This window comes from Engraulis encrasicolus, chromosome 20, assembly GCF_034702125.1.
Source record: "Engraulis encrasicolus isolate BLACKSEA-1 chromosome 20, IST_EnEncr_1.0, whole genome shotgun sequence".
Taxonomy (NCBI): domain Eukaryota; kingdom Metazoa; phylum Chordata; class Actinopteri; order Clupeiformes; family Engraulidae; genus Engraulis; species Engraulis encrasicolus.
The window spans coordinates 45,657,307-45,672,306 of record NC_085876.1 but is presented as its reverse complement, the minus strand read 5'-3'; the positions used below and the strand labels follow the sequence as shown (position 1 = coordinate 45,672,306).

The 15,000-nt window shown below is 46.5% G+C and overlaps 1 protein-coding gene across 1 annotated transcript in view; it reads left to right on the top strand.

Annotated features, from left to right (window-relative positions):
* The window catches only part of LOC134436687 (RNA-binding motif, single-stranded-interacting protein 3-like), a 388,892-nt gene that overhangs the window by 102,338 nt on the left and 271,554 nt on the right, over positions 1-15,000 (top strand). The window contains exon 2 of the mRNA XM_063186017.1: positions 6,469-6,629. Coding sequence (XP_063042087.1) covers positions 6,469-6,629 — 161 coding nt within the window. The remainder of the gene's footprint in view (positions 1-6,468; positions 6,630-15,000) is intronic.

Here is a 15,000-nt window from a genome sequence, read left to right as displayed (position 1 = left end):
CTCTTCCCTCTCTCCCTCCTTCCCTTTCTCACTCTCTCCTTCCTCCTCTGCTTTCACGCTCTCTGCTCATCCCTCCCTCCGTCTTCCCTCTCTCCTCTCCTCTCCTCTCCTCTGCTCTCCTCTCCTCTCCTCTCCTCTCTTCTCCTCTCCTCTCCTCTCCTCTGCTCTCCTCTCCTCTCCTCTCCTCTCTTCTCCTCTCCTCTCTCCTCTCCGCTCTGCTCTCCTGGCGTGGTAAGTAATGCGTGCTGCTTGACCCCTCTCTGCCTCATTGTGTAAGATTTCAGCGTCTGACCTTAAAAATGAAAGCAAATCAATAGGGCGGGACATGCACGCACTGCACACTCTCACCGCACGTTTGTGTGTGTGGTGCACGCACGAGCCAACATACACACATGCATACGCACATACACATACACACACGCGCATACACATACACAAGCACAAGCGCATACACATACACAAGCGCGCGCGTGCACACACACACACACACACATACACACACACACACACACAATCCAGCCAAATCTGTGACAGCAGAAGGCATTTAGAGAGAGAGAGAGAGAGAGAGAGAGAGAGAGAGAGAGAGAGAGAGAGAGAGAGAGAGAGAGAGAGAGAGAGCATGTGGATAATAGGGTGGGGGATAAACTGAGGGACAAAAGGGAAAAAAGACAGAGTTTAAAAAAAGTACATGGCTTTCTCTCTTCACCTTCTGTCCTATAGCATGGGGGAACTCGTACAGTCGGTGCTCTGGGACACATTTGCATCTAAATGGTTTGTGTTGCATTTGATATATCACAGCCTTATCCAGGAGACACGCACACAGGTTAGAGAATAGCAGGCAGGCAGTCCCCTCTCCCTGTCTCTCTTTGTTATATCCTTCTCTTTCTCTCTCTCTGCCTCTCTCTCTCTCTCTCCCTCTTCTCTGTCTCTCTTTGTTATTTCTCTCTCTCTCTTTCTCTCTCTCTCTCTCTCTCTCTCTGCCTTTCTCTCTCTCTCTGCCTTTCTCTCTCTCTCTCTCTCTCTCTCTCTCTCTCTCTCTCTCTCTCTCTCTCTCTCTCTCTCTCTCTCTCTCTCTCTCTCTCCCTCTCTCTCTGTCTGTCTGTCTATCTGTCTCTCTTTCTGCCTGTCTCTCTGTCTCTGTCTCTGCCAGCCCCTCTTCTCTCTCTCTCTCTCTCTCTCTCTCTCTCTCTCTCTCTCTCTCTCTCTCTCTCTCTCTCTTCATCCTCTCTGTATGTAAGGCCACAGTCTAGGCCTTGTGTGTGTGGGTGGACATTTGGCTTCGCTGTGCTGTGCGGGCAAGATCAATGGAAACAATGTTATTCTGGATGGGCAGTGTACTTTTCAAGGTGAGCTGAGTTTGAACATGGAAGACAATACCAGGCATCCTGTACTGCCTCATCTCTGGTAAATCCACTATATGGTGCAGTGCCATGGCTATACTCCTTGCCTGTCAACTACTTTCCTACCCTCTTCGATCGAGCTGCTATGAATCGATCGAGCTTGAATTAGTAGGACCCCAGGAAGACTAGCGAACTGCTATGGTACAAGCTAATGGGGTCCTTTAACCCATTGAGGCTTAAAAACATCTGCAAAAAAGGATGCTGAATGCTTAAGCCCTTTTCAAGAAAGGTTGCCCTCAGCCTCTAAAAACCTACATATCTTCACAACTTATAATGCCTTATAATAAATATAAATCAATAAATACATACATAAATAACACCCTTGTATTTATAACACAAAATAAGCTAGATGTACATTTATAACTGTTGCACTTTTGGAGGTGGAGTTATATGGCTACCACATTGCTTGGGTCATTTCTGGTATCCCCCCTCTTATTGGTCATCTCTGCAGTGCTGTGGACTATATTCGGCTCCATTCTTTCCACCGCTGGCTGGGTGATCCCTGGCATAATAGGCTAGATGTATAGTTATAACATAATACACCATTACGATTTATGAGTGTAGCCATAATGTACTGTGACTAATTATAATGCACTATAGAATGGACTTCAAGTAAAGTGTTACCCAATATTATCATCACCTCTTTCACCCACCCACACTTGTATGTGGAGTTCTATGGCTACCACCTGGCTTGGTATCCCTCATCTTATTGGCCAATGGGGTGGTACTAACCACCCTTGGAAACAACCACCCCATTACCTATGTAATATATTCGGCTATATTCTTTCCACCGCTGGCTGGGTGATCCCTGCATGGTATCCCTCTCTCATTGGCATTCCATGCAGCTGCTCAGCAGCACACTGAGGTAGGTAGCTCCAGCTCCAGCACCACTTTAATTGCCCTCCACAGATGCTGTCTAATGCTTTTGGCATTCTAATGCCCGACTGTAAAAAGACCTCAATCCCTTCCCTTCCCGTCCCGCCCCAGCCCCAGCTCAGATTTTATTTATTTCGCCCCCGCACAGATGCTGCCTCGTGTTACCATGGTAATGGCCAGGATATAACAGCCCCCTGCCTCTCCTCAACTCTCTTTACTGTATCCCTGCCACACAGGCTTTTGGGATTTTAGTGTGAAAAAGTGGATCGCACTCGGGTTCTTCTTTTCTTCTTTTTTATTTTTTTATTTACATAGCAGCAGACACTGACGAAGGCAACAGCCGAAACGTTTGTCTACACTTCTGCTGCTATGTAAATAAAAAAATAAAAAAGAAGAAAAGAAGAACCCGAGTGCGATCCACTTTTTCACCTTCAAAGTTATTCAACGGGAGACGCACCACACGGAAGAGCGCGGTGTATCATCAACTACTACTTTTGGGATTTTAGTGCCTCGTGAAAGTGAAAGCCCCACCTGGGAAACTCCTCCACCTCCCATTTCCATTGTGACACAGCGCTCCGCAGCACACAAGTGCAAACTGCACGCAACGAAATTGATACATTTATGCCTCACCTGTGCAAGGCGGCCGGCAGCACCCAATGGTGCCCCAAGGGTTTCAGTTGTCCCGGGCCCAGGGAGAGACGGGGCCCATTAATTGGGTCCCCTTGATATACATGGGTTCTAAAAAAAAATTTCTCCTGACTGTGTGAAACTAGCTGCGCACAACTCAACCTCTGATTGTTGGAAACCGCTGTCAGTCAAAATATTAGCTCACATGGTTGGCTGCCAGTGTCTTGCCCCTCCTCACAACACCGTGTTGATAAGTAAAAAAAAAAAACATATATTGTATGTACAGTATTTGGAGGGGCCCTTTCAGATGATTTAGTCCTAGGGTCAGCAAAAGCTTTCATCAGCCCCTCTGTACATACAGACATGCACACACCCTCATGCATGCCATGTAAAGTGACCTTGGTTATTTTAAAAAGGCACTATATAAAAAAAAATAATAAAATAAAACATGAAATAAGTGGCATTTAAAAGCTAGGACCCTCATTTTGCATCAGCATGTGTTCATTCAGATGTAATATACCCACATTTTAACAAAAATCCTCAAATCTCAAAAGTCTGAATGCAGCGTATATATCGTTCCAGGCTAAAATGGGTTAAAGTGTGGCCTGAATCTTAGATCATGTGTACTTGCTATATATGTATGTTCCCATGTGCACATGCACTGTATGTGTGCAAGTGTTCGATGTAATGCTTTAGTTTCTTTAAGTGCAGCTTATTCCTGTACTGTAATTGGTTTGAGTAGGTTTGATGGATTGCTCATGAGCATTTGAAAGTGTCAGTACTGTGCCATACCGTGTTCAACTGGGCTTGAAATAATTTTTTTGATTTGTTTTGATTTATGTGTACAGCTACGCATCTAATTTATGTAGCTTGGATGCACAGTCTTTGCAGTGAAGGGTTGTGGAGAGAGAGAGAGAGAGAGAGAGAGAGAGAGAGAGAGAGAGAGAGAGAGAGAGAGAGAGAGAGAGAGAGAGAGAGAGAGAGAGAAAGAGAGTATATATGTGTGTGTCCATCCATGTGTATGGTTGGCAAAGTGGTATCTGTCAGTTGTGCTCAGAATGTGTGAACATACAGTATGTGTGTCTATCTCACATATGTGTGTGTGTGTGTGTGTGTGTGTGTGTGTGTGTGTGTGTGTGTGTGTGTGTGTGTGTGTGTGTGTGTGTGTGTGTGTGTGTGTGTGTGTGTGTGTGTGTGTGTGTGTGTGCGTGCGTACGTGTGTGTGTGTGTGTGTGTGTGTGTGTGTGTGTGTGTGTGTGTGTGTGTGTGTGTGTGTGTGTGTGTGTGTGTGTGCGCGCGCGCGTATTTCGCCTGATAATCGGTGCCTGTCAGTTATGCTTAGTGTGTGTATGTGTCCGTGTGTGTGCATGCGTCTGTGTGTGTTAGCATAGTAAACGCTCACTGTCAGTTATACTTACTGTGCATGCGTTGCCTGTGTATGCATGACTGTGTGTGGTAAGTGTGTGTGTGTGTGTGTGTGTGTGTGTGTGTGTGTGTGTGTGTGTGTGTGTGTGTGTGTGTGTGTGTGTGTGTGTGTGTGTGTGTGTGTGTGTGTGTGTGTTTGTGTGTGTGTGTTTGTGTGTGTGTGCATGTGCATACGTGTGTATGTGTGTGCGTGCGTGTGTGTGTGCGCACGCACGCGCGCGTATGTGTGTGTGTGTGTGTGTGCTTGGCGTGTTAAGCGATGCCTGTCACTACCATTTACCGCGCGTGTGATAATTGCTGGGCCCATTGATAGATGTGTCTGCCTTCACGCTCCAGGGCGCCCTATTGGCTGTCAGTCACGCCAGCTGAGCAGCCTAGAAATAGCACAACCAATCATGCGTGGCTAAAGAGCCGTGTGGGCGGGACAGGATTTGACTTCCCAGGAGGAGGAGAAGAGGAAGAGGCGCGTGTGTGTGTGTGTGTGTGTGTGTGTGTGTGTGTGTGTGTGTGTGTGTGTGTGTGTGTGTGTGTGTGTGTGAGAGAGAGAGAGAGAGAGAGAGAGAGAGAGAGAGAGAGAGAGAGAGAGAATGCAAGGGTGAAGGTCACCTGATACCTGTCTGGCTGGCGGAGGTGTAAATTGTTTGATAATTGACTCGTCTGGTGTAGAAACGTGAGCTGGCCAAGTGTTAATAGTTTAGAGGCTCACTCCTTTCCTCTCTCATTGGCATTTGTATTCACTGAACACACACACACACGCACGCACGCACGCACAAACACACACACACACACACACACACACACACACACACACACACACACACACACACACACACACACACACACACACACACACACACACACACACACACACACACACACACACACACACACACACACACACACACACACACACACACACACACCACTATAATTGCTGGATGCCAATTCTCCCAATTCTCCTATGGTCATTCCAAAACATTACACACTCGTTGGAGCATGCATAGGTACACATACATTACATTACATTACACTGGGACTTCTCCTTTGAGGCGCTGAACAGACAAGGAGTGCAAATGGTGTAATAATGAAGCAGTCTTTTTGTGAAAACAAGACAAGTAACCAGAGTATTCCCCTGAAAGGCATGCGGTGGATTTTTAAATGTCTCAATAACCAACGTGAACAGTGTCCAACAGTAATAATGTCATGCTGTGGAATTCCTTCGCCAATTTCCAACCTATATACTGTATCGCCATCTAAATTCCCGTTCTTCTGTATCTCTGGGAAAGTCATATATTTTTTAAAAACATCTCAGAATTTTAACCACCAGCTGTGAGAGTGTGTCAATGCTTGACTGAGGGCTCTGGTGATATTGTTCTGATCTGCTTGGCAATGTGCCATGTTCTAAATCTGGACCCCGTTCCTTGAAAGCCTCTGTCCTAACCAGTTAGCAACTTACTACCTTTCCAATGGGAAATTGTATTGTAAAAAAAGCAAGTTGCTAACTCAGTTGTTGAGAAACACACCCGTGGGATTCTAGACTGTGAGGCTTGTCCTAACATACGCACATTGCCAAGGCTCAGATGCGAGACTTTGATCATGACATTGAAAATGACCTTGAACTGTCGAATCCCCTCATCCCACAAAGCCACTTTCACGCTCTCTTACTCTCTAAGTCCCTGTCTCTTTGTTTTCTTGTCTTTAAATACTTTGACATCGACCTTGACAATTTGACCCTGAAGAAAATCCCGCACACACCCTCACCCCAACTCCCACCCCAAGCCTTGCCACATTAGCCTGATTATCATCGGCGTTCAAATCTCTGCGAGACTTGGTCTGACCAAGAGCATAACAATTAACAAATCCCAAACGACATGGTTGACCCGCCTCCCTTGGTTTGCTTATAGTTGTTTGCTTCTCGACAAAGTGAAAGGAGTTCCCTGATTTGCGGGAACTCAAAAAGTACTTGCATTGCTCTTAACCTTACTATCGCCCCATGGCCTCACCAAGTCTCTCACAAACGCACTGTCTGACTTGTCTGTGTCTCTCTCTATCCCTGTGCTATTTGTTTAACAAGCTACCCTAAAGCTTAAAGACACGTTGACCCTGACTGACCTTACCTTTGACCTTCTGTGTGTTACAGCAGCCCTATGCCCCACCCCCTCACCCCATGGCCCCGCCCAGCCCCACCTCCAACAGCTGCAGCCATCACGGCGGAGCAGAGCAGCTCAGCAAGACCAACTTGTACATCCGAGGACTACCGCCGGGGACCACGGACCAGGACCTCATAAAACTCTGCCAACCGTGAGTCTATAACACACACACACACACACACACACACACACACACACACACACACACACACACTACCGCCGGGGACCACGGACCAGGACCTCATAAAGCTCTGCCAACCGTGAGTCGCTAACACACAAACACTGTGCATACACATGCACGCACGTGCGTACGCTCACACACACACATACACACACACACACACAACGCTCGCTTGCACGCACGCACGCACGCACGCACGCACGCACGCACGCACGCACGCACGCACGCACACACGCACACACACACACACACACACACACACACACACACCTTCCAACAACATTTGCATGTCACATCCAACCCTCCCTCCTCTTCATCCCTATAGTAAAGGGACATGGGACAGTACAGCATATCACACACACACACACACACACACACACGCACGCGCACACACACACACACACACACACACACACACACACACACACACACACACACACACACACACACACACACACACCCTAGTAAAGGGACATAGGACAGCACTGCATATCCTAAAGCAATCTTCTCCAACTCTGTGGCTGTGCATTAATAGCCATAAAGAACTCCCCTAACTGTGAAACCCCAATTTGTCTGCACAAGCCTCGAATTTACGGTGCATTATGTGATTATACTATACTGTATATCAGACCAGTGGTTCTATTTTCTAGATTAAACTGCGATCTCAGCTTCGGTGGCTAGTGTCTTGTGTTGTCCCATCTTGTGCAGTCTCCAGTGTTGCCAGAGTGGGCTGTTTCCCGCCAAATTGGGCTGCTTAAGATGGCCGTGTGCGGGTAAAAATTACATTTATCAGAAAAACCTGCCCAATTTTTGCCATAGAAATCAATACAATTGGGCGGGATTTTGTCCTTCGAGGCGGGTTTTGAGCATTTTTTGGGCTGGAAATCATCAGCCTCATCTGGCAACCCTGGCAGTCTCTGGCAGTAATACGACAGTGTACCGGCTCAGTGGTTTCACAAGGTGCTAAAGGCAGCAGACCGGCGTATCCGATGCTGTCAGCGGCGGCACGCTACGTATAGCCACTGCTTTTTACTGGGGCCTGTCTGACCATCTTCAGTGCTATGCAGTGTTGCCAGATGTTCGATAATTATCATATTTGTACCATTATTTTGTCCATTTTGTCCTCTGTACGATAAAAAAAAACATAATGTACGATAATTTCAGACTTATCCTTCATTTTTTTATGCCCCTTTTCCACTGCCGGTTTTCTGGTTGACCTACAGCTCGACACAGAGCGACTCGGCCGCCACTTTTTGCTTTTTGATTGGGCACGACACAGCTCAATCGTAAAGCAAAAAGTGGCGGCCGTGTCGCGCTGTAGGCCAACCAGAAAACCGGCAGTAGAAAAGAGGCATTAGACGCCATGACATTTAAGACAATTAGGGTCTTGTGCAATAATTTCCTCCCAAAAAGCCCCCAAAAACAATCATTCTGAGGTTTTGATACGATAATTCAGCATTTTCCCATCTGGCAACACAGGTGCCATGTCTTCTTTCAGGCCTAAACATACAGAACATGCTGTTGATTGGGTGAACGAAATTCAAGTAGCCTCTTACTATAGCAGGGATCGCCGGTGACCCTATTCACTTGCTGAAAATGCTTAACTACATCATAACAACATTGCTATGACATTACAGAGAGCCATAGTGTTGCCCTAAGTAAGGGTTAATGTTCGGCGAGAAGGTCGCTACCGTGGAATAGCAGCACGACAGAGAGAATCTTTAGACCCCGACGCGGAGCGGAGGGGTCTTGTTCTCTCTGAAGTGCTGCTATTCCACAAAGCGACCGACTCGCAGAAAGTTAACCCGCTTATTATATGGATATACTTAAATGATTCACACATGGCGGGGACATTTCTTTAGGCCTATTTAATGTTAAGATTGTTGCTGCTCAAAACAAAACAGTGCCGTTGTGGAACACCGCTAGGCAACAGCTAGGTAGCCAGGACAACAGGTGTTGTCTATCACAGCAGCTGATTAGAGTATTGTTGAAAAGTCGCTTTAGCAGTGAAAAGTCTTGTTGCCATTGACAGCGGTCTGTTATAGACCAACCCGTCCGTTATCGAAAAATAACAGACGTGCGAACGTTGGGGAGCCCCGTTGAAATGAATGGAGCATTCGACCGATGACGTCACACCATATAATAAGGGGTTTTAATAGACCAGAAAGAAATATCACACTATGGACGTTTTCAAGGCGGATGAAATGTTTGCACCACATTTTATGAACAGAAGCAAGGCACACTGGTCACCCTGTTGTGTTCACAAGTTGTGAGCCTATGGCAGCAAAGAGGGAGCTCCTTTGTGCTGATCTGTCAGAGAAAGCATAGTCGTTGATTGGATAATTTGTCAAACATGTCTACTAAACATTAGCAACCATACCAGGAAGTCTGCCGGGAATATTTTGCTATGCTACGTCCAACGTTCGTTTGATCAGGAAGACACAGCAAAATGATCCAAAATATTGCAGTGGTTGAACGAAAGAATTTTAATATAGTAAGCCAAGGTAAAACATAATATCCATCACTTATGCAACAAAGTGGGTGTGAATAAATGTGACCTTCCCATTGAGCTCCATTTATAGACCCGTTTACTGTTTGTAAACTGGTGTGAGGTAATCGAGCTGCATGCACTTTGTTAGAGCAGAATCGACCATGTAGATGGCAAAAGCACCACCACCTCTCATCTGCATCCTTCTCAACGCCCCCCTTAGAGCTCTCCAACGCCCCTGGTGGGCTGTACCGCCCCCGTTGAGAAACACTAGTCCTTATCTATCGTCTTTCGTTGAGCCTTCCAGTTCCTGAGACGTAAACCCAGAGCTATGAGTGCATCTTAATATGCGTCCTTGCCTCCTCCACTTGCCTCCTCCACTTGCTTCTCGTCATGATGACATCACTGACAACAGCATTATATTTCAATATCTTTCAAAAGCTCAATTGTAGAGTCTTTTTCTCATTTGTAATTGGGATGATGAATGAAAAACAGTCCCTCAAAAGTTGTTGTGGCTAGGCTGACAGCTGGGAAACTTTATCGTTTTCTCCACGGAGGAGAGGCCAGGAGGCGGGACGAAGAGACAAGCGCAAGTGGAGGAGGCAAGGTCGCATATTAAGACGCACTCTATAGAATTCAGAGTTGTGACAAACGAGGAACAGGAAGTCGGTAGGTCACATGTTTCACATAGATTCATATAATTTTACGCTGCGCAGCAGCTTTCCTTTTCACTAGAGGACTAACACAGAAACCACTACATAAGAATAAGAATGAAGAATGAATTACAATGAATCACCGTTACTGCATTTTCTGTGTTTGACGCTCACTTCCTGGAAATATTTTGGAACTATGTCAATGGTGATCTGTGTGTCAAAGACCCACCCATCCATGAGCCACCATCTTTGTGGAAAAAATCGAAACAGAAAGAGGTCAATGGGATTAGCCAAACTTTTACTTTCCATGGCTCTCACCAAAACCGCCGGCCCTCCCCAATTGGCGAGAAAGTGAGTCAATCCCAAGAAGACGTTTGAATTTGATTGGCAAGAGAGAAGCAACATGCCCTGAAAAGACCTTGTGTTGATTGGCCAGAGAGAAGCACTGTACCTACCAAGGCTGTATTGGTTGGCTAGAGAAAAGAGTCCCAACCATATTGCTGATTGGTTAGAGAGAGATGAAGTCCCAGACAATAATTTTTGCTGTTGAATTGCTTGGTTAGAGATGGAGGTACAGTCCCAAACATACTTACTGCTGGAATGGCTCAAGAGATTTCCTCTGTCGTCTCAGACAGAAGAACACTGGTGATGATAGGCTAGACAGAGTCTTATTCCCTACAGGAATCAAGTCACGATGGACTACAGGTGGCGTGTTGGGATGACTGTCCTGTCCTGTCCTGCCTCTCTGTCCTCTTCTCTTTACTCTCCTCCTGCTCTTCGTCTTCCCCCTCTTCTCTTCAACTTCTCTTCTCTTAAGTGCTTTCCTTCTTCTCTCTCTCTTTCTATTCTCTGTCTCGTCACGTCTCTTCCAGTTTGTCTCTTCTCTTCCTCTCCTCTCCTTCTCCTCCTCCTCTCCTCACCTCTCCTCTCCTCTCCTCTCCTCCTCTCCTCTCCTCCTCGACCTCTCCTCTTCATACTATCCTCTTCTTATTCTAATCCTCCCTCTCTCCTCTCCTCAGCCAGTGTAGTTTATGTGTGCCATTGGAAAACGGATGCCAATGCCGGCTTAATTAGTCTGGCAGGGCCTGCCAGAGCTGGGGCATGATCCAGAGTGGCACTGTGTGTGTGTGTGTGTGTGTGTGTGTGTGTGTGTGTGTGTGTGTGTGTGTGTGTGTGTGTGTGTGTGTGTGTGTGTGTGTGTGTGTGTGTGTGTGTGTGTGTGTGAGTGAGGACTTTTTTTTCTGGGGGGGGGAGCTTGGACTTGGACTGTGAACAAGGAAGGAACACACACATGTACCCAAGCGTGCACACACACACACACGCACGCACGCACGCACGCACGCACAGACACATACTGTCTATGCAAGAATCGGGCATCATCAGGTCGTTCAGTTCATCCCAGAAGGGTCAGACAGCACCAGGCTTGGTGGCACCAATTGCCCGTAGGTGATCTCAGAGCTGTGTTGGCAAAAGACAGTCGTGTGTGTGTGTGTGTGTGTGTGTGTGTGTGTGTGTGTGTGTGTGTGTGTGTGTGTGTGTGTGTGTGTGTGTGGTGTTGTGGTGTTGTGTGTGTGTGTGTGTGCTTGTTGTGTGTGTTGTGTGTGGTGCGCCCCCGGTGTGTGTGTGTGTGTGTGTGTTCTGTGTGTGTGCATTTGTGTGTGTGTGTGTGTGTGGTGTGTGTGTGTGTGTGTGTGTGTGTGTGTGTGTGTGTGTGTGTGTGTGTGTGTGTGTGCTCACATACACATGCACATACAAGCACTGGTATTAACTGGGAAAGCAGTGAAGTAAGAGAGAAGAAAATGTAATACTGAAATTAAACAGAAAAGAAGAGAGGACGGAATGATGAGAAGAGCTGAGACCAAATATGTGTGTTTGGGTCTGTTAAATATGAAACAATATACAGGCCTATTATGAAAATGAAGCATGTAGTGTGTGTGCGTGTGTGTGTGTTTGTGTCTGTGTGTGTCTGTGTGTGTGTGTGTGAGTGTGTGTGTGATTTTTGTGTGTGTATGTGTGTGTGTGTGTGCTTTGTGTGTGTGTGTGTGTGTGGTGTTTGTGTGTGTGTGTGTGTCAGGTTGTTGTGTGTGTGTGTGTGTGTGTGTGGGGTGTGTTTGTCTGTGTGTGAGTTGTGTGTGAGTGTTTGTGTGTGTGGTTGTGTGTGTGTTTGTGTGTGTGTGTGTGTGTGTGTGTGTGTGCGTGTGTGTGTGTTTGTGTCTGTGTGTGTCTCTGTGTGTGTGCTTGTGCACGCATGCATGTGTCCATGTGTGTGTGCGTGTGCTTATGTGACTGTCCGCGTGTGTAATGAGGGCTTTGGCACTACTAAAGCACCTACTTTGCCACGCCAATTAAGCTCCTTTGAACTACAGTCACGCTGGAAACAGAGTAAAAGACTTCAGTACAGTACAGTCATTGGAGGGCAGCAGAGTAGCTGTATTGCAGATGGGGCAGTTTTCAAAGAGGTATTTGGTAAGGTCTGCTGGGGAGTTTTCTTTTTATGTATATCCTCTCATGGGATGCAGAGTTGACCTGTTAGATAGGCTGTGGGTTGGAGGGTGTGGAGAATTCCCCCAACACACACACGCACACACACACTTATGCCAGGATCACATGGAAATGAACATGAAGGAAGCAAGATGAGGAAAAGAAGTTAGGCGAAAATCGCAGCGTTAGTCTGTTCTCCACAACAGTAATGTCAGCAAATCATAGACTTATTTAGATAACATTAATGTTTGCTGAATTCATTGGAACATTAAATGTTTATTGTTGATATGCATTAAGTGTTTATCATATTTTATCGGCGTGTCACAGGGAGAAATTTGCTCCTCATTGCAAAAAAAAAAAAAAAAAAAAACAAATAAAGATCAAACTTGGCATTCGCTACTGCCTTCCCTTTTGCTTGGTACGTGAATGAGTGAGGAATTTGCGTTATACTTTGGCAAAATTTCCTTGCACGATTCGGGTGCCTTAACATTGGCCTCTACTACATACTCAACGATTTATGGTAGAGCCCTCCCCGTTCTCATCAGTCTATTTCTATTTCTTTGCTTTTTTTCCACATCGTTCCCTTTTGTTTTCACCCAATTTTTATCTTCACAGACTTTTCTTTTCTTTTCCTTTCTTTTCTTCTATTTCTATCTTTCGTTCTTTCTTTTTTCTTTCTTTCTTCTTTCCTTTCCACTGCTTTTCCTGCGCCCAGGAATGGGATAAAAACACAGCGAGAAGCCGAAATTGCTGGACCTGTGTCCTGCTTTTACGAGAGATGTTTAGGTCTTGAGCCGGCAGGGGCTACCACACCTACACAGCGCAGCACCCGGCACTGGGCACGCAACACTCACAGCGGACTGCACCGGCACAGTCTGACTAGCACACACACGACGGACACACAACCAACGAACACAACAACACACAAACCACACCACACCCACCACAACCACACACACACACACACACACACCACAACCCACATCAACACCACACACACACACACAACAACACACACACACACACACACACACACACACACAGCCACACACAGAGGGCCTACGTATGGCTACACACCCACACCTGCAATAACAAGTCAATCTCAAGCCTGTTTCTTTGCCACAGTGAACCAAACACATAACTCCACACCATTAAGGAGCTTTTTGGCCTTCCTCCTGCTCGCCGCACTGCTTCCACTCCTTTCCACCCACATCGGCCATAGACGGTCTAGGTCGCGCCGGCGAGACTAAGGCGGTCTCTCGTAGCACGCGCTCTCGCGCTCACCTGCGCGCTCGCGGCAGTCGCGAGCTAGCGCCGCGCGAGCGCGCTCGCGGTCCTGTCGTCTCTCGCTCCACGCTGTCCACCCCAGCGGCAAAGGGACGGTCTAGGTCTCGCCGGCTCGAAGTCAGAGATCGAGCGCTCTCTGCGCTCGGCTGCGGGCTCGCTGCTGCTCTCTCGCTCTCGTCGCTCTCGCTCTCTGCTGCGCGTCTCTCTCATTCCTCGCTCTCTCCATTGCATGGCTAGCTCTCAAGCTCGCTTTCTGCTCGTCTCTCTCTCTCTCTGCTCGCTCGCTCTCTCGCTCTATCTCTCTGCTCTCGAATCATCTCTCGTCTGACTCTCGACACACACTCACACTCGCTCTCTTCTCTCGCTCCTAAAATATATATCTCTCTCTACAAGTTATCGAACAATGTGGAGGTTTATGAACAAATCTTGTGTCATAACGGTGCTTGTTATGCTTTTGTTGAAAAATGATGAATTGAGTTTTGCACATTTTTATGAGGACACCTGTTTGAGATGTGATTGTCACTCCATAGCACAATGTTGGCTCTGTATTCTAAGGATTTGTAATAAAGTTTTTTAATTAAANAAAAAAATGAATCAAANATTTCTCTCCCCTCACCCCTCTTCACTTCTCATGTGTCATAGTCTGTCCCTCTCTCATTGTGCAGGGCATGCAACCATTTCTGATCTATGGCAGTTAAAAAGTAGCCGGTAAACTAGCCCCCCCGCCAGGGGGAAAAAGGCCTGCGAGGGGGTCTACCCTTTCAGACAATCCCCCGGGCCCCCTGAATCGGGCTTTTAACCACAACCCCGGACATTTTTTTTGATTTGTTTTAATTTTTGGGATGCAAATCGGGTTTTTCGGGGAGTAAAGACAAAGCTTTGGCCAATAGGCCAACAGGGGCAGACAAAAAAAAAGGATTTTTTCCCAAACACAATCTTCCATGTCTCACTAATCAGGGCCAGACTAAAAAATTCACTTTTAATTCACTTTTCGTTGGCTTGTAAAAATTTGGTCAATTCCTAGAAAATCAAAAAGGGAAAAGGGAGAAGTTTCCCCCAGGGTATGAGGAGAAAATTTCCCCCAGGCTAAAAAGAATACTTAAATTTTCTGATGCTTGAAAGTATTCACAAAAAAGGGGTAACATTTGTAAAGGGGGTCAGCATGAAATCAAAGACATAAACTGTGCCTAATAAAAAATATTGCACGGGGTTTTTTTTAAGTTTTCTTGAGTAATAAAATCCTAAAGCCTGTACCCATTGGACGAGACCAGAAACGATGTTTTTTTCCAAAAAAGGGCACGTTGGTTATCTTTTTGGGAATGTGAAAGGGTGGTGAGGGGCCCTTGTACCCTCCTATCACTTAGCATTAATCCATTCTAGAACCCCCTTTGTTCTGGAATCTCTGTAAATCAATCATGGCGTTGCCCACCCC